Raw genomic sequence first — 20,588 nt, forward strand, 5'->3', positions numbered from 1 at the left:
TCGCCAAGCGCGCGAAGCCCCAGGCGCCCCCGTACTCGTTCTCATAGACGTTGAGGCGAACTGTGCCGGACGCTTGGTTCCGTCCAGGAACCCCCGGCAACCGGACACGTAACAGGTAATTACCCCGCGCAGGTAACTCCTCGCGCCAGACCGGCTTTTCCAACTCAGCGTTCTGCCGCAGGTAAAAGGCGACTTGACCCGCGTCCGCTGGTCGAAGAAGATGGCCGCTTTTCTCTCCAGACCTTGTCTTCCTTTTTCCTTCCGGTTTACGATCCCGTTTCCGGTCTCGTTGTTACCAGGAGCGCTTCTAACCATTTAACCACAACATTTAACCACAATAAAAATTAATAGAATAAACATTAATAAGAAAGGACCTGAATAGTAATTCACATAAATCCGGAATTCGTAACACCCGCTAAAGCGGGGGTTAGCCTTGCGGGCCCCATGACCTCATGGTTCCCTGCTTGAGGCAGTTTTTATGGCCGGATGCCCTTCCTGACGCCAACCTTTAGTCGCCTCTTACAATGCGCAGGGATACGATGTGCCTATTCTAAGCTGGGGTACACATCGTGATCATTCATCCCAGCAAGCTGGTACTCAATTTTCCGACCTCGGAAGGATGACAGGCTGAGTCAACCCCCCTGATGTGAATTCAGCGATTAGACCGGGATTCGAACCCAGGACCCTAGGACCCCAAGCTGGCACCCTAACCACTAAGCCAACACCAGGACTTCCAAATTAAAGGAGTAAAACATACATTTTAAATGCAGATTTTACTTTAATCTGTGTAAAAAAAAAAAACTTTCATTTAAAGGCCATCTACAAAACACATATGCAAAAAACAGCAAAAAAATAAAATAAAAACAGGTTTTTGGTGCCCCGCATTCCCACTCACTGACTATTTCCCATCTGTCCTCCCAATTTCCCTTCTCTCCAATCTTCCCCATCCCTGCCCTCTGCCATTACCACAGTGAATTTGTTTTACCCTCAGTTAAGATGCCACCCAATCCATTGCAATCCCCCATGAGAAACACCCTATTTTAAATAAAACATCAATGTGTGGCCCATCCCTCAGATGGACATTAAACTGCTTTGCCAACAATAGTTGGTGGACAGTAAAGATCCCACAGTGTCCTTCATGAAGAGTAGGAGAGCTATTGCCAGCACCATGAACAAATTCGAAATTCCCGTGCCAACCTACAGGGGGCACTGAATCAGTGACAGAGCTGTGCCCCCATCAAAAGAGCCAGGTGCTGCATGACCGAAGAAGGCCTATAACACAAAGACTATGTCGATAATTTTGGATTTATTGCATACTGTGGCTCAATTTGAAATGCATGTGGTTTATCAAATTTTTCTGAATTATCGCATTTTTTCTCTTTATGCCAAAGGCCCCCCTGCCCCCCCCCCCAAAAAAAACAATTAGCTGTCTTAAGAACAAACTTAATCTGCAAATATAGGGTTGTCGGAGTTCAAGGGGTGTTCGATTAATAGTGTTACGAGTTTTTCTGAAGCAGGCTCCTTAAAGTAATAATAACTTCATTGGCAATCTTAAGTAAGGTAGGAGACGGATTTCGATGGACTGTCACTGTCCCACAGGTGGCATTGTTGTGTTTTTTTTTTGTTTTTTTTGTATACTGAATCGAGGCTCGTGAAAGAGCTAACATTTATTTCACAAACAAATCAACCAGACAAACAAAACACACAAAAAGAGGGAGCGGAAGACAAGATGGGGAGAGAAGGGGAGGCACACAACCACAACATTTGAGAGCAGGGAGAAGTGTGGGAGGGAGAGGGCTTGGGGGCAGGAGGCGTGGGAGGGGGAGGGCGGGGGGGAGAGGTATAAAACACAAGGGGACCGAAATTAGCAGGGGTAGAAAAGATCAAGGTTTTGGATGGGGGAGGATAAGAGATGGTGGTGAACAGCTGTTTTAAAGACCTGGAGGGTGCAGTGGGATTGAAGAGAGTGAGGGAGTTTGTTCCAGAGGCGGGAGAAAAGAGGAATGAAGGAGTGAAGGTGAGCAGAAAGTCTTGATTTTGGCAGTTTAACCATAAGAGGGTTGCAGGCAGATCTTGTGCGACCTGTAGGAATATTTGGGGGACAGAGCCCAGAGAGGGCTGGGGGGGGCAAGGCCAGAGAGGAGTCGGTAGAAGACGGAAAGACCACCAACCTGCCTGCGGTGAGTGAGTGAAAGGCCCTTGGAGTTAGCTTCATCGCGTGAGATTCCAATGATTCTGAACGCTTTGGTTTCAACAGCGTGAAGACGGGCTAGGTGTGAGGCAGGAGCACCAGACCAGAGGGGAGAGCAGTATTCCATAGAGCTGCGGATGAAAGCCTTGTATGTGGTGAGGAGCTCAGGTGTGCCAAGGAAGGACTTCGCACGACGGAGGATGCCCAGTCGGCGACTGGCTTTGGAGGCCAGATTTGAAATGTGGTTTTCCCAGGAAAGATCATGGCAAATAGTGAGACCCAAAAGCTTGAGTGACAGAACTTCTTGGAGAGGATTATTCAGAAAGTGGATGGGAGGGTTTTCCAGTCGGTCTTTTCGGAGAGACATCGTAAGAGTGTGAGATTTATCAGGATTGAAAGACATGTTCCATTTGTTTGCCCAGTCTGTGATTTTGTCCAGGTCTGCAGAGAGTGAGGAGGCTGCAGACTGCCGATCTGAGGGATGAGGAATGGAGCGACAGAGAGTAGAGTCGTCAGCAAAGAGATAGAGAGGATTTTCAAGAGAGTCAGAGAGATCATTGATGAAGACCAGAAAAAGCACAGGGCCCAGAACACTACCTTGGGGAACTCCAGCCTGAACAGGAAGAGGAGATGAGAGAAACCCATTCAGGGCCACACGTTGACTACGACCAGAGAGGACGTCCGCCAGCCATGCGTGGAGATTTCCATGGATACCAAAGGAGGAGAGTTTGGTGAGCAGAGCAGAGTGCCAGACCGTATCGAAGGCACGTGAAATGTCAAGGGAGACAGCTCTAATTTCCTGTTTGGCGTTGAGGACCTCCATCCATTGTTGAGAAAGCAGAAGCAGCATGTCCAGAGTAGAGTGACCAGGTCTGAAACCAAATTGATGATCAGAGATCAAGCCATTGGAGAAGAGGAAAGATTTCATATCTGAAGCAATGATGGATTCCATGACTTTGCTGATAATTGGGAGAAGGCTGATTGGTCTGTAGTTGCTGGGATCTGTTTTTGCACCTTTTTTGTGCAAAGCGGTGATGTTGGCTGATTTCCAAGCAGATGGCAGATGACCTTGAGCAAAAGAGAGGGTGAAGAGAACAGAAAGAGGGAGTGAAAGAGCAGAAGAACATGATTTTAGGACCCGTGGGCTGATGCCGTCAGGACCAGTTGCAGAATCAGAGTCGAGGGTTGACAGAAACTTTTCCACCTTGTCAGGAGGAAAGGACACAGAGTCCAGGAGCAGCTGGGTACGACTGGGTATGGTGGGTACAGAGAGGGATGGGTTTGGGACACAAGATTTAGAGGCAAACACAGAGTTGAGGCATTCAGCTTTTTCACGTGCGGAGTCAGCCGTTAAGCCGTTTGAGGTGAGGGAGGGGATGGAGGGGGAACAAACACCAGAAACAGATTTGACCAGATGCCACCAGGATTTGGAAGAGGGAGACAGATAAGAGAGTTCGGTCTTGAGAACGGTGAGATATTGTTTCCTGGCTCTCCTGAGGGTGGACACACACTTGTTTCGGGCTTTGTGAAAGGAAATGAGATTTCCTTCCGTTGGATTTGCTTTCCAGGAGACGAAAGCAAGTTGTTTCAGGGCAACAGCCTCACCACAAGATTCCGTGTACCATGGACGGGAGGAAGGGTATGACAACTGAAAATGTTAATTTCTTAATGTTATACAAGAGGGTTCTTAATGTTATACAAGCTAATGTCTGGCCTTGTTCCTCCTGCCCTCTTCAACATCCGCCTTCTTCAAGCCACCCTATTCCATACCCATTTGTCAAGGAACGCTCACGTGCTCACCCTCCCAAAGTCTACACTTGTTGCCCACCTGGATTCATTCGTGCCCTATTCTCCACACTGTGGAATCATCTCCCTGTGTCCAATGTCTCATCCTCCCCACTTCATTCTTTCATATGTCCTGCCCATCTCTACCTCCTTTTCCCACTCATGCCCATCCACGATCCTCTTCACAGAAGCAGGCAGGATTCCTGTCTCGGTAAACCTAAGACACTCCAGGAGTGCAACAAGGAGCATGCCCTTTGACACACCTGTTTCCGAGTCTAGGTCGACTCAAGCAGACGCACACGCAAGACCAGCTCTTAATGTACTCTCAGTACAATCAACGTGACAGAACAGCCACACGTGGAATGTGCTTAGTTTCCAGCAAAATGAACATCTAAGACATTCCCCAGCCAATCCCGTTTAACCAGCTTTGGCATGGGGAATCCCTGAGTTCCAGATCCAAAAGGAATGCTTCCGCATATGAGCAGATCACCTGATCAACCTTTCTCTACAATAGTTGTTTGCAAAGAGAAGACAGAGCCCCATTCACTCAGATTAACTCCCACCACTTCCTCCATTCTTGCCATGCCCCAAATCCACATTGGTTACTTATGCTGCAGTCGTGGGATCAAGGGGAGAATCCTGTGGGATCAGGGGAAGAGCAAGGAAAGTCCATTATTTTCTTCCACCTTCCTCCGTGCTCACCCAGCTGTCATGGAGAGTTTTGAGGGCCCGTGCAGAAAACCTTGCAAGATGGCTAACACGATAGACCAGGACTGAAAACATTTTAATGCACTTACACAATCAAATAATTGTATTGAAAATACGTAATGTCAATCCCCTATCCAATGCTTGTAGCAAAATGGATGTCATGCCATTAAGTGGAATGCAAAGATAAAAAGTGTTCACGACTGGCTGTTTAAAAGCCTTCAATGTCCCATGAGGCCATAAATGTCTCTGATGGATGAAGTTTCATGATTATGGCTCTGTGAGAACTCCCTCTGTCCTTTTCTGCACACACTCGGTGCTTTATAGCATTGGCAAGGTTGATCCCTTCCTTTAAAAAGGAACTTTGCACTTTAACAAACCTCAAAAGTCAAAACTTCCTTTGGCAGGCATCCACTGTATTCACAACTTTGTGGCCATATACATATTACAAATACAGAAATACCATTACCTTGTTGCAGTAATATACTACCATTAACCATAGTTGTAACTATTGTAACATTGTAACATTAACATGTTGTAGTTGTAACATTCCCTGTTTATCGTAAAAAGGCGACAAACAGGGTTGGCGGCAGGAAGGGCATCCGGCCGTAAAACATTGCTTCAAAAAGGGGACCAAAAAACAACAACAACCACGGTCCCCGAAAAGGCCAACCCCCGCTTTGCGGGGAAAAATGGCCTCTAAACGGTGGTTTAACCATAGTTGTAACATACTAACAAAAAAAATCACACAGATCAATAGAAAGGGAATTCAAACAGATCTAAAGGTGCAAGACTATACCGTTTGTAATATGTGTTAACGCTGCTAATGGTACAGTTTGCATTCTCAGCACAGTGAAGAAAATGAGCAGAATCTTAGAGTCAAATAAGATACATAAAATACAGATGTTTATGATAAAAGATAATGAGGAACAAGCGTTACGCCTAGGTCCCCCGTTCGGGAAGTGATGTGAGTTGACAAAGTGGAAGACGCAGAAAACATGCTATGATATGATACCCAATTTTCAATAGCGTTCTTCCTTATGCCGAGATACAGTCGCGCACCAGATTAGAAGTTAGTAGTTCGTTTATTTTTCAAGATATTTCGCTCACAGTGTTCAGACATATATATGGTGGCGGCCATCTTGTATTTTGACGTGGCGACCCAATTTTCAATAGCGTTCTTCCTTGTGCCTAGATACACCCACACACCAGATTAGAAGTTGGTACTTCGCTTATTTTTCAAGATATTCTGCTCACAAGGTTCAGACATACATGGCATCAGACATACATGGCGGCGGCCATCTTGGATTTTGACGTGGGTTGCACCCACACACCAAATTCGAATGCGGTCCTTCGCTTACGCATGCATGCACGCACACACGTACGCACGCACGCACGGATGGACGGACGGACGGACGGACACACGGACGGAGGGGAAAACCACAGTCCCCCTTTCGCTCCGCGGTGCGACGGGGGACAACTATCAAATTGACATGAATGCTAATGTGTCCTTGTACGCATGCGCTGTGTGAGTGTTTTCACTGACTCGGTTCTGCTCGCCGGGCAACCTGCCGTTGCTAGCGTGAAATCTGTGATTCAAATAATCTTTTAAACATAATTTTCAGCAATTAGATGAAAGAGTGGCAATTTCAAAATAATCGTTCTGTTCCTGAATGCAAATCGGACGCACGGAAATCCTACTATATTAAATAAGGCAATTTCCGCCATGTATGCACGTACGTCTAATAATCATGGAAATAAAAAGGCAGGCTCGATCTCCAGAAAAAAAATTCATACATGTTAGTAGTACCCAGGGTAACCCCTCCCCACTTCACATACATGTTGGTAGTACCCAGGGTAACCCCTCCCCTGCTTCAACATATGTGGTCGTAGTACTCAGGGTAACCCCTCCCCCGCTTCAACATATGTGGTCGTAGTACTCAGGGTAACCCCTCCCCACTTGACATACATGTTGGTAGTACTCAGGATAACCCCGCCCCGCTTCACATACGTGTTGGTAGTACTCAGGGTAACCCCTCCCCGATGAGAGGTGTCCGTACCATTTCCTGTTAATACAAGTGAGCAGTAGCAGTGGATATAACATACACACACATGCTCTCTCTGTTCTTACCAAAATAGGCAAAAATCGAGTATGATTTATAGTCCTTGAGCCAACCGGCCATTTTTTGAAGTGAATGCTCCGGGGGGGGGGGAGTAATTCTCATTATGATTTTCCATTAGACCAATGTCTCAAGTGTCAGAAAAGGTGTGATGGACATCTGAGAACGGTAGCTTAGTGCCCGGATGGACGCCATCTTTGAAACCACCCAGCTCGAAAATGCCCATTTGGTGGGGTACATTGTTGCACGTGTATCTGGACTTCTATACTAGCTATCGATGTGCGGTTGACGACTAAATATACGTCCGATGTGTACCGTCTAAATAAAAAATAATATGAAGCATTTTGTTTTAGATTAATTATTATAAAAATCAATTATCGAAAAAAAATCATATATTTTTCAATATTTTATTATTAGACTTGTACTTTTTTTAGTGAAACAACACTGGTATGATTTTCCAAATTATGCATTGTGCTACACCGTTTATCTGTCTATAAAAATAACTCAAAAACTAAAACATATCATCCACCACGAGTGTACACAAAAAATATATGAAAAGGCATGCACTTTCCACAAACCGAAACTATGTCAGTTGGAATTTCCCGCCGATAATCAACCCACAGAACCCAGTGCCGAAAGTGACGTCAGTCTATTCTATATCTATATTCTATATTCTATATCTCAGTCTGAGATTTGTTGCGGTGACCTGATTAATTTCTGAGGGGGGGGGGGGAGGGGGTGGCTTAAGAACTAAAAGTGAACATGTTAGATGGCGCCACATACAACTCTATTATAGAGTTGTATTGTGGCGCCATCTAACATGTTCACTGACTTGGATGAGTATGTCTATGTAAGCTGGCGAGCTTTTCGGATATCGGAGTAATCTAACGTCAGTCTTTTTGTTCTTTCAGCTGAGATGGCCGGTGTCGAGGCGAAACGGGCGATTATTGAACCTGAGTCCGGAACGTGCATCCTGTGCAGCAAGAAGTCGCCACTCTCTGAACTAAGCAAGGCAGCGGGCAACAGTTCTTGGAAGACATTGTGTGACGCAGCCGCAGTTAGAAACTTTTATCCAATTCTAAAGCTAGTCCAAGAAGGCGCAGTTGAACTTCCTAATATTCCAATATTATACCATAGGGCTTGTAGATCAGACTTCACTCACAAAAACCACCTAGCTACTTTGACCAATGCAGCTAGAAGTTCTTCAGTTGATACTGGCGATGCGGTGCGACGGCGATCATCACGGGAAGAGACAGGATCAACTTCAACGGTCTACGATGATAAATGCATTTTTTGCCAGCGTGCTTCAAAATTCATAAAAGGCAGTCGTACCCGTGAAACAGTTGTCTTGGCTGTTGAACTTCGAGCAGATAAGACAATAAGAGATGCTGCGACAGCTCGCAATGATGAGAGAGTTTTGGCATTGACTACACGAGATATGGTTGCAGCTGAGGCTCACTACCACTTCTCCTGCTATAGAAACTACACACGGCCCCAAAAACCTCAAGTAGAAACTGACATTGAAGATAATATCGAGAAAAAAGAAATGATACGATGTATATTCAATTTCATTCGCACTGACTTGTTCTTGAACCCGAGGATTGTTCCAATAGTTGATGTTGCAACAGATATCCTGTCTTCAGATACATTTTCAGTTGATGTTCGTGACTCCATCAAGAAGAATCTGCAGCGCACATTACAAAGAGAGTTTGGAGAATCGCTCATCTTCTTCAATGTGAAACACCGTGTATACTTGATGCCCGATAATCTGACAAAGCGAGAGATTGCTGCAGAGTGCGTAAACCTGAAAGCAGAAGTGAAAGCATTTGAACGAACGGACGGTGAAAGTAACATTGTGCGTGCAGCTACTTCACTGCGACACCAGATCAAAGATGCTCATTACAATGAACGTTGGCCGCCTCAGCCAGCAGAACTCACTTCAGATTACGTGAAGATACCAGATTCTCTTCGTGTATTTCTGCATACTTTGATTTGCGGGAGTGGGGGTAGCTCTGCGCGTGCCGACACACTGGTATGGTCGATGGCTCAAGATATCATCAATGCTGTACACCGGGGTACCATCAGAACATCGAAGCATGTCCTACTTCCGTGGGTCATGAAAACGCTCACCGGTAATACAGAGGTCATCAGAATATTGAATCGACTCGGGCACGGATGTTCGTACACAGTTCTGGAAGAAATCGAGACAGCGCTATGCATAGACAAATTAGCAAGTGTGGAGAAAGATACAGTACCACTTCCGTCACATGTGCACCCTTCGGTCCCGACTGTATTAGCATTCGATAACATCGACAGGCTAGAGGAATCGCTGAGTGGTGGCGGAACATCGCATCGCGTCAACGGTATCATCGTCCAACCGAAGTCGCAGTCGTGTTTGCCGCCCCAACCTCCATCGGCAGTATCCAAAGCAGATAAGAAGCGATCTATCCCGTCATCCAGCGATTTAGTTCCAATATACAGCGGTGGGAAACGAGAGGGCCCACCTGCAATCAAGCCTGCAGATCTTTCTGACACTCTTGCAGGCGCAACATCCCTTGCGCAGCGCCGAAATCACGTATGGATTATGACTCGCATGCTGGAACCATGCGACCAGACAATCAGTTCGTGGACTGGTTTCAACATCATGACTAGAGATCGTGTTCAGGTGACGGAAGATGTAGTTGGCTACCTGCCGACTATAAACGCGCCTGCCACAGATATGGCAACAGTGCAAGAAATCCTCAGAGAAGCTCTGAACATCATGTCATCACTTCAGCTTGAGCGTATACCGGTGGTGCTAGACCAGGCACTATTTGCTAAGGCGACCGAAATAGCATGGAAAGATGTCGATCGATATGGAAGAATCGTGCTCATGATGGGGAACTTCCATACCATCTGTAACTTCATGTCGAGCATTGGGAAAATGTTTGGAGATGCAGGCCTTCGGGATGTAGCTGTTGAGTCAGGAGTAATCGCTGAAGGTTCCATCAACAGGGTTCTGGAAGGCAAGCAATACAACCGTGCTGTGCGACTCCACAAGTTGATGTACGAGGCACTAATGCGCATCATTTGGAAGGGCTTCCAGGTGTGGATAGAAAGCAATCATCCTGACAAGGAACCCCAGATTCGAAGCACTGACCTCAAAATTCGCAGCATCAAGGAGGATGTTTGCCACGAGACTCTCGCTGCTGCTCTCGATGATGATTCATGTGTACAGAGCTTTGACATGTTTGCGAAATACCTACATTTTCTGCGAACCAAACATGGAGACCTGGCTCGCTTCTGGATGATGTATATTGATATGGTAGAGACCCTGCTGGGGTTGATTCGTGCGGATAGAGAAGGCGACTGGATGCTTCACTTGGCTTGTGTCAGAAGAGTGATCCCTTGGTGTTTCGCAATGAACAAGGTGAACTATGCTAGATATCTACCAGTGTACTATGCACAGATGACGCAACTCCACGAAACATGCCCCGAGTTGTACAGGCATTTCAATCAAGGCTACTTCTCCGTACAGCTTAGACCAGGGAATCCATTTGCCAGAATCGCTGTTGATCAGACAACAGAAGAAACAGTAAACAAAGATACGCAAACAGCTGGAGGAACACGAGGTTTTAGTCTTCGACAAGGGGCTGTGTCACGATACTATCTAACTGCAGAAAATCGGGCTACTGCACTGAGGCAACTACGAGAAACTATCCTTGTGAATGGCAGCGACACATCTCACGCCAAGCACCCTGACTTGTCTACTTCTCGCATCAAACGTGATGAGTCTGGCGTCACAGCTATCTGTGATCTACTGGAAAATGACTGGACCAATCCATTCGCCGATGATCCGTCATGTCTTCTCAGTATATCTACCGGAGCGGCTGCGAGGGAGGACGTTTCTAATGACCTACTCAACACCCTGCAAAAGGGGGAAGCGGCGTATCAAAGCTTCCAGAAACGTCTTGAAGAGGAAACAGGCTTTCATGACACATTGAACAAGCTAAACTTGAAGACCTTTGGTAAGATCAAGCAGAAAGTTGTGAAGGGCACAAACAAGGAGATCGTCCTGAGAGCTGACAGACAACTGTTTGCCACCATGATACTCATCGCCAAGACAAGGAACCTCGACATGCAACTTGTCCTTTGTCACCCACTAGGGCCGTTACCATGGTCTTTGGCAAACGTTGATGGGTCAATGAAAAAAACGAACAAAGCTGCACTTGCGAAACACATGGAAGGTCTTGTGGAACCAGCCGAGAACGTTGACAAGCGAAGTGCAACAATAATTGATGCGATGGCTCTCATACAAAAGATGCATGGCGAGAACGACACGTTCGAAGAACTATCTGACCGCATCCTTGCTGCAGCGCTTCACGCTGGTCAAGGCAGTGAGCGCATCGATGTTGTCTTTGACACATACACAGAAGAATCCATCAAAGCAGCTGAGCGTGTGAACCGCGGTTCAAATGAAGGCATCAGTTTCAGCGAGATCAGACCCGCACACAAAATCATGAACTGGCGGCGTCTCCTTGCTTGCAGCCAGACAAAGGAGAAACTGGTTGTGTTTCTGGCGGAGTCGTGGAAACATGAAACAAATCGCGAAAAGCTAGGCAACAGAACACTGTATGTCACCTGTGGTGAAAAATGTCTGGTACTGACCCGCGATAGGTGGAAGTTGGTGCAAGCACTCGAATGTAGCCACGAGGAAGCAGACACGCGTATGTTTCTCCACGCAAAGCACGCCGCTACCCACTACAAGACGATCATCTTAGTGGCAGATGACACCGACGTTCTGATCATCAGTCTTCATCTCAGCAGAACCATCGATAGTCAGCTCTTCATCAGACGAGGAACAAAGGTTCGAGTCAGAATGATCGACGTTGGAAAGTTGGCTGCGGTATTGGGGTCTGGAGTTTGCAGTGCATTGCCAGGGCTTCATGCATGGAGCGGGTGTGACACTGTGAGTGCTCTGGCTAGCCAAGGAAAGATAAAGGCTTTGAAGCTTGTGCAAGCGAATGAGCTGTATCTTCAAGCATTCACAGATCTGGGATCTTCATGGAATGTACCAACAGACGTCTTCAATAGCATTCAGGCCTTCACGTGTCAGCTGTACGCCAAGAACACGAAGATCGTCGGTGTTAATTCGCTCCGTTATCACATGTTCTGTGCAAAGAAGGGCCAGATCGAATCTGGACAATTGCCGCCTTGTGAAGACTCCTTGATGCAGCATACGCTTAGGGCCAACTATCAGGCGGCTATCTGGCGACGCAGCCTTGAAAACCTACCAGACGTCCCAACACCATCAGCAGGACATGGTTGGGAACTCGATGATGGCGGTTCGCTCACAATCCGATGGATGGCGGGTCTACCAGCTCCAGATGTCGTCTTGAATCTCATCTCATGCACATGCAGAAGGACGTGTCGACCGTCAGATTGCTCCTGCATACTGAATGGGTTGAAGTGCACTGTTGTGTGTAAGCTGCAGGGATGCTCCAACATGGTGCAGGATGATGCTATCGTGGCTCAGGATGCCAATGACTCTGATGGCGACTCTGATGATTAACTTTGTGTGCACTGTATATTGTATAGCATATGTTGTTCTCTATTATAATGCAGGCCAAATTGCCTGAAAACCTTTATAGACAGATAAACGGTTTAGCAAAATGTATAATTTGGAAGATCATACCGGTGTTATTTGACTAAAACATGACATGTTCAATGATACCTCCGCTTGCTTATTAGGAATATACATCGTATGGTGTTAAAATCAGCTCCATACGTCTTTCCAAACTCTAGTAATGAATAATTAATATAATTGGCGGCCATTTTGAAATCCAAGATGGCCACCAAAGTGCAGATTTCCTATGTAACAATTTCCGCCTGCTTATTAGATATCGTATGGTGTTAAAATCCTCTCCGTACGACATTCCTAACTTGCGTTATCGTCAGAATAGATAATGCCAGCGGCGGCCTAAGTCATTTTATGCCTCTTTACATTTATTTGTTGTAAACTCGTGGTGGATGATATGTTTTAGTTTTTGAGTTATTTTTATAGACAGATAAACGGTGTAGCACAATGCATAATTTGGAAAATCATACCAGTGTTGTTTCACTAAAAAAAGTACAAGTCTAATAATAAAATATTGAAAAATATATGATTTTTTTTCGATAATTGATTTTTATAATAATTAATCTAAAACAAAATGCTTCATATTATTTTTTATTTAGACGGTACACATCGGACGTATATTTAGTCGTCAACCGCACATCGATAGCTAGTATAGAAGTCCAGATACACGTGCAACAATGTACCCCACCAAATGGGCATTTTCGAGCTGGGTGGTTTCAAAGATGGCGTCCATCCGGGCACTAAGCTACCGTTCTCAGATGTCCATCACACCTTTTCTGACACTTGAGACATTGATTGGTCTAATGGAAAATCATAATGAGAATTACTCCCCCCGCCGGAGCATTACTTTTGGTCTGGCTCAAGGACTATTATCTTGTGGCCTCGGAACCAAACATATACATATATTTATAATGGCACTCACAGCCCATATAACTCCTGCCTCCATTCCCGCCCACCCCCCACCCCATATCCTCCCAAACATGTTATGAGTAATATCATCATTTTAAATGAACCCTGTGCATTCACAAGCTCCAGATATAACCTTCCCAACGGCGTTGAGAAGCACCCACACCGGATACGGTGTCTCCCTCTGGGAAGTCTGTCTGCCTCTGGGAATGAATGTTGGTGATGACTGCATCATCTTTCCGATTTCAAACCCCATCATAATATAATTTATTTACTTTTGTATACAAGATCGAGGCTCGTGTAAGAGCTAACATTAATGACAAAAAAAACATAAACGGACACATAAAACATATAATAAAGGGAGCGGGAGACAAGATGGGGAGAGAGAGGGAAGTACACAAGTACAACAGTAGGGAACAGGGACATCGGGAGATCTATGGGAGGGGGAGGGCTTGGGGGCTTTGGGGGAGGCATGGGAAGGGGGTGGGGGGTAGGGTGGGAGAGGAAAAAACAAATGGACACTGCTAGGAGAGTAAGAAGCTGCAGAGGTCTGCAGAGAGTAAGGAGGCTGCTGCCTGCCGATCTGAGGGATGAGGTATGAAGCGGCAGGGAGTGGAGTAATCAGCAAAGAGATAGAGAAGATTTTCCAGAGAGTCAGAGAGATCATTTATGAAGACCAGAAAAAGCACAAGGCCCAGAACATTGCCTTGAAGACCTCCAGCCTCAACAGGGAGGGGAGATGAGAGAATTTCATTCAGGGACACACGTTGACTGTTACCGGTGAAGAAGTCAGCAAGCCATCCATGGAGGTTTCCATGGATACCATAAGAGGAGAGTTTGGTGAGCAGGTCGGGATGCCAGACCGTATCAAAGGCACATGATATGTCAAGGGAGACAGCTCTGACTTCCTGTTTGGCATTGAGGACCTCCATCCATTGTTGAGACAGCAGAAGCAGCATGTCCAGAGTAGAGTGACCTGGTCTGAATCCAAATTGATGATCAGAGATCAAGCCATTGGAGAAGAGGAAGGATTTGGTATCCGAAGCAACGATGGATTCCATGACTTTGCTGATGATTGGGAGCAGGCTGATTGGTCTGTAGTTGCAAGAATCTGTTTTTGCACCTTTTTGTGTAAAGCAGTAATGTTGGCTGATTTCCAAGTAGATGGCAGATGACCTTGAGCAAAGGAGAAGGTGAAGAGAATAGAGAGAGGGTGTGAAAGAGCGGCAGAGCAGGATTTTAGGACCCATGGGCTGATGCCGTCTGGTCCAGTTGCAGAGGTTAACACCGTTATGGAAGAGGGGGCATCGGATACAGGACAGGGGAGGGGAGAGGTAGGGTAAGATGAGGAAGAAGAGGAGGAGGAGGTAGGGAGAGCTGTTGATAGTGTGTCGGAGATTTTAGAAGAGCTAGGAGAAAGTGAAAGATGAGGAGGACAAAAGGTTTGATGGTGATTGGATGAGGCACAGTGAGGTGTTGTTTGAGGGGGGGCAGAGCAAGGAAGAAGGTTGGAGGAGATGTAGGTATGTGTTGGAATGAAGAGGAAGTGGGGAGGAGGCTGCTTTGAGGAGGAAGGGGGAGAGGGGAGAATTGGAGAAAAATAGAGGGTGGGGAGATTTTAAAGGGAGAGGGGAGATTTTGAAGGGGAGGGGCGAGGGGGGAATTTAGGAGGGGAGGGGTTAATTGGGATTTTAGAAAGTATTGGACGATTAATGGACTCACTGATTTAATGTTGGACGATCCATTCACGATTAATGTTGGACAATCCATTAAATAAATCACCAAACCTGCCATGTTCACATGAGGTAATCCTGCAAGCTTCAAAGTCCACTCACTGGCAGAGATGTTTTGTAAGTTCGGGCAGAATGTGCCATCCACGATCCTTGCCCCGGCCCATATCGTCGGGAATTTTTGCAGTGCTGTATGCAAGGTTTCAAGTTTTTGGGCAAGTTGATCAGAAAGTTATCCAAATCTTTCGTTGTGCAAAGGCCCACCCTCTTCTCTCTTGCTCCTTTCCAAGTATTTTCGTCTTCTTTTAGAAACTCTGAGTCATTTTAGGTAACAATCCTTATCTGGCACACACGATATAAGGTCCCTGCCCTGATGACTGCCGTTGCTGGTGGTTTCTGCCCATGCACACTGAGCACTAATGCTGGCAGACGGGATGCCCATTTTTAATGTCCAGCCAAGGGACGACATACGCACCCAGGTTCGACAGCTTAGAGGCGAATGTGAGCAAATGGATCTGAATGTTTACCTTTTGTGCATTCTGTCAATAAGGACATCCAAAGTTTTGCCACAAAAGCCAAAACGAATTATGAAGTGTTTGAAAGATGGAAAAATCCCCATAACTTGGAAGACCTCTCAGCTGCAACTGATCCACTACAAAGGAGATAGGGATGGACCTACGGAATAACTATTCATTTAGTTTTCTGTCCAGTATTTATAAAATATTCATAAAAACTCTCAATAACAAACACAGGTTTTAACTGGAAAATAACCAACAAGTAAGTGCATGGGAGCAAGTTAGTTTTAGAAATGGACACTCAACAACTGGATCCCCTTGATGCAATAAATCAGCTTCTGGAAAAATCAACAGAATATAAATTTCCTTTGCGTCTCACATTCATTAATTATGAAAAAGCCTTCGACATTATAGAAGTCGTTCAACATTGTGGAAGTGGAAGACATGTCGTTGAAGCTGAAGGTAAAGGTGTATGCTGCATGTGTGAGAAGTGTTATGATTTATGGGAGCGAGACATGGGTAATGAACGTAGAGCAGCAACGAAGGCTGGAAAGGGTGGAAATGCGAATGGTTCGGTGGATGTGCGGAGTATCGTTGAGAGAGAGGAAGACAAATGATGAATTGCGAAAGGTGATGGGAATAGAGCCTGTGATTGATGCTGTGAAGAGGAACAGGTTGAGATGGTTTGGTCATGTGTTGAGGAAGGATGAAAGTGACTGGTTGAGAAGAGTGATGGAAATGAATGTAGAAGGAAGTTGAGGACGGGGAAGACCGAGAAAGACTTGGCAAAAGGTGGTGGAAGAAGAAATGCGGGCAAGGGGGTTAACAAGGGGAGATGCAGAAAATATGGCAAAATGGAGAAGATTGAAATGGGGACCGCAAGGCTAACCCCCGCTCTTGCAGGGAAAATGGCCTTAAAATGCATGTTGTTGTTGTGTTGTTGTATTGTGGAAACAAATGCAGTCATACAAGCTCAACATCACATAAATGCTAACTCCAAAGACAACAATACGTTAAGCGAGGTATACAATGGTGGAATCGCAATCTAGAAACTGCACCAATGTCGTGGCGAGGTTAGAGATCGAGAGCAGGTGTCAGACAGGGTGACACAATCTCACCAAACAGCTAGATTGGTGTTTTATGGTGAAAGACCAAACCACCTATGGTTTACTGATAATGGTTTTAAAAACATTGATGAAGAACTAAAAATCATGACGGACAAGCTCAATTCATAGAACACCTTACCCAGACAGCCTTGATAACCAAAGATATGGGCGGAGTCTGTGAGCGGCAAATTTGATTGGTCGAGATGATGTAAAATGCCGTAATATTTTGTCTTAGTACTGCTAAATGAAAAGTTTTTGAAAGTGCCAAAAAGGTGGTTTGTGTTCTATGGTGTGCAAATATATAATTAAATTGAAATAAAATAAAGATTTTAAAATATAATATGAATATATATTTGGAAGTTTACCGTTGTTGATACAGTGTCATTTACACCTCCTTATTTAACACCTTACATTAGTTATGTCTGCCTGTTGTTTGCGTCCTTAATGACGTCGCTGAAAACAAAGTTTCCTGTTTAGAATGATTTTCAATTTTGTTTGATGCCAGACAGGCAAACAGAGTAAAAATAGATCTCACTCCTCTCTGCGCACGATCACAATTCAAAAGTAATCAGCGCACTCGGGATCATTCAGCAGATGTCGTCCGATTGCAGAATCACAATTTTCAGCAAGTATTTTGGTTCCGTTTTTGCATGCGTGCGCTGGTTGCATATGACCAGTAACTTGCCAGTTAGAGGACTTGGGTTATCCAATGGAACTGGGCGAGACACGTAACAAGAAAAGCGGACCTGTACCAAAATCGAACCGAACCAACTCATCCACCAAATTTTGTAATAACCCATCCGTAACGTTTTTAGATAGTGTGCACTATATCGTTTTCGAACCGATCTCTCAATGCTGAAAATCACTTTAAAATTCCACTATTCGGATCCAGATTTGCATCTTCACCAAAATATAATCAACTCGTCACACACTCAACCTGTCCACCAGGTTTTTCCCAAGTCCGTCCATAACTTTTCGAGATATCCTGCAGACTAACAGACAAACAGGAGTGAACACGTAACCTCCGTTCACCTTCGGCAGCAGAGGTAAAAAGCAGAGAAGCCCCTGGGAGAAGCAGAGGTAAAACAAACATCCCCGATGGAGAAATGAAATTAGAATTTTAACTGAAGTATAATGGATTCAAATTGCGTTGAATGGAATAGAATGGACCATGTCGGCAATTGGCCTGCAGTGGATTAATAAAAAATTAATGGACCATGCATCCTGAAGGCAACACAATTATTTATTTATTTACAAAGGATAGAAGCGTAGTATGGGGTTTCAGTGTATACTGCTGAGTTAACATACAATTTTATAAGTCGTGTAAAGGGAACTTGGCCACTGTGAGAAATCAATGATGAGCTTTGCTAGATTTGATTGAAACCAAAACTGCAGAATAAATTGTACCATCAGGTGAGCGTTGATTCTTTACAGGCGAGATCTAAAAAAAATGTGAAGCTGAACGTTATTATTTGCCCACAACATCAGTTAAATAGAGTTTTGTTCATTAAAAGATTCTCTGACATTTTACAATCCATTAGAAAGTTATCGGAGAAATGGCAACCAGCATATCGTCGTCTCGTTTTTGTAAAGGACAAATTCGTGATACCACTGAGATAATTCAATTGTATGCCTTCATGTGATCTACAATGACAGCAACAAAGCAGCACCTCAACCTTAATCAGGGAAATTTCACTTACATCGTTTTCAGGTTGAGCGATTGGCACGTTCATTAGACTGGGCCTGCCACCCAAGGCCAACTGCATCACACCCATGCCGTTGGTCATGCACTGCATATTGGCCAGTGTCTTGACGTCTTGCTGCGCCAAGCCATCGGTGGGCCTGCAGGCCGGTGCCTTGACATCCTCCATGTCCAGGCCGTTTTCTGAAGGAAGTGATGGACGGCCGTAGATGATGTGCCAGACAACGTCAGATACTGAGGCCCCTGCATGACTGAAGCCAGAACGGACTTGTTTCATGGCCATCTTAAGGTTTGTCATTTCCTTGTCATCGTCCGCTTGGAAGAGGTCTGCACTGAAAGAGCTCAGAAGCAGTGCCAGAAAGAGGTTTAAGACCTATACAGACAGCAAGAAGGATGAGTGTCACATCAATTAAAAGCTGTTGATCATTTTTATTATATATATATATATATTATAATATGTATATATTGTTGCGGTTTTGAGAACCCACACTTGTAAATATAACATAATTAAAGGTTAAAGGTAGCACCCCATAGATAGGCCACAAGCAACACGTAGGTCACCATTGGACATCAGTTATTTCTTAGTATGTGTTAGATAAGGCCATTCCCAATAGTTGCATCTGCGTTGCGTCAAACAAATAAGAGTAGGCCCTTATTTGCGGTGGCAGAGTAGGCCCTTTTTATTATGAGAGCGTGCAGTGGCAGAATTGACGAAATGTGTGGAGTGTATGGGAGGCGCTGGAGCGCCGCGTTTTGTGAGTATGGAAAGGGTCGCGTATGGATGTGAGAATGCGATCCAAGCATCGACGCTGACCGGGGCAGCGCTTAGGCCGACGTATAGCCGACGCGAGCTCTCAGGGCGTGGTGTTCTTTGTGTGCTGCGGGGGCTGGCGGGGATCGTTGCCGCGGCGCTCTTGCGTGGAGCGCCGTGCACGATTCGGGCCGGGTCCCGCCCTGTATGGTCGGTGCCGCGCTTTGACGGGCAAGGCGAACGGCACGATTCCGGGGGAGATAGGTCAGGTCGGACCTTCGCCCCCTGGCGGGCGCGGTGTTCCGACCGGGGGAGGTTGGGTCATCGGGCCGGAGACCGAAAGGCTCCGCGCAGGGATGGCGCCTGGAACCTCGGGCCGAGTATGCCTCCTCCCCAGAATCGAAAATGCCGGACGGACCCAACCAACAGGAGACCAAACCACCCGTATGCATTGCTCGGGTTTTCGAAGCCGAGCTGTAAAAATGCATTCCCACCCAAGAGGCTCAAGTTTAATGGACAACTAGTAGTGGTAGTGATAGGAATGGTAGTTGTACCATTCATATTGGGCACATGAGCAGTAGAGTTTATGGGGTTTGGCAGTATAAACTAGCCGAGGGAGGGCTAGGATAATTGATAGGATTTAGAGATGACCATAGGAGACCAAGATTTAAGTAGAGACATCGTACAAGTAGTGGGGACGTAGAGAGATTAGTTGGATGATAATGACGAGGGATGTGCTTAGTATAAGGGATGACGGGGAGCACTAGTATTAGAGGGAAGGAGATAGTCAGATGATGCTGTGTGTGTGTAATTGTGGGAACCACCATGTGCATGGGCTTGAAATGAGGAATTGGAATGAGAGTCTTGGTGGTACTGGTGAGCAAATGAGGAATTGAGAGGCAATGCTCATGAATGATGTGTGTGTGTGTAAAACTGTATGAGTGGAGTATTGAGGATGTGTGTAATTGTGTTGTGTGAATGACTTGCAGAAGGTGCAAGTGGGAAACAGGAATGAGAGCACAAGAGTGTGCAAGAGAGCTTGGTGGTGTGGAATAAATGGTGTGGAGTGAATGGTGTGTGGAATGAGTGGAGTGGAGTGCATGGTGCGAAGGAGTGAATGGGGGGAGGATGGACCCCTTCACGAATACCCGGGGAGGGTAGTTTAAAGTTAGGTAGAGGAAGTAGGTAAATTTGTTGGATATTGACATCTGTGGTGCGTGTAGTAGAAATAAGTGCTTAGAGGGGTGCATAAGACTGTGGATTGGCTGGGCGTGTGGCTTAATTGGTACGTATGGTTAAATGAGCACTCCGCCACTGGTAGTCTGTCGGCCAGGTGAGGCCGCAGGTAGGCTCTGGGAGCCAGGTAGAGTTGTGTAGAGTTCAGTGGGGCCCGAGGATCCATGGGAAGGACCCGGGTTGCCCGATGCTGAGGGGGCATTATAGGGGGTAAGAGCCAGGGA

At 45.8% G+C, this 20,588-nt stretch overlaps 1 protein-coding gene across 1 annotated transcript in view; it reads right to left on the reverse strand.

The window, feature by feature from the left end:
* The window catches only part of LOC137433392 (sodium channel protein type 8 subunit alpha-like), a 128,863-nt gene that overhangs the window by 74,646 nt on the left and 33,629 nt on the right, over positions 1-20,588 (reverse strand). The window contains exon 4 of the mRNA XM_078785219.1: positions 18,376-18,750. Coding sequence (XP_078641345.1) covers positions 18,376-18,750 — 375 coding nt within the window. The remainder of the gene's footprint in view (positions 1-18,375; positions 18,751-20,588) is intronic.

The sequence above is a fragment of the Myxine glutinosa genome, chromosome 10, assembly GCF_964187855.1.
Source record: "Myxine glutinosa chromosome 10, kmMyxGlut1.1, whole genome shotgun sequence".
NCBI classification, from domain to species: domain Eukaryota; kingdom Metazoa; phylum Chordata; class Myxini; order Myxiniformes; family Myxinidae; genus Myxine; species Myxine glutinosa.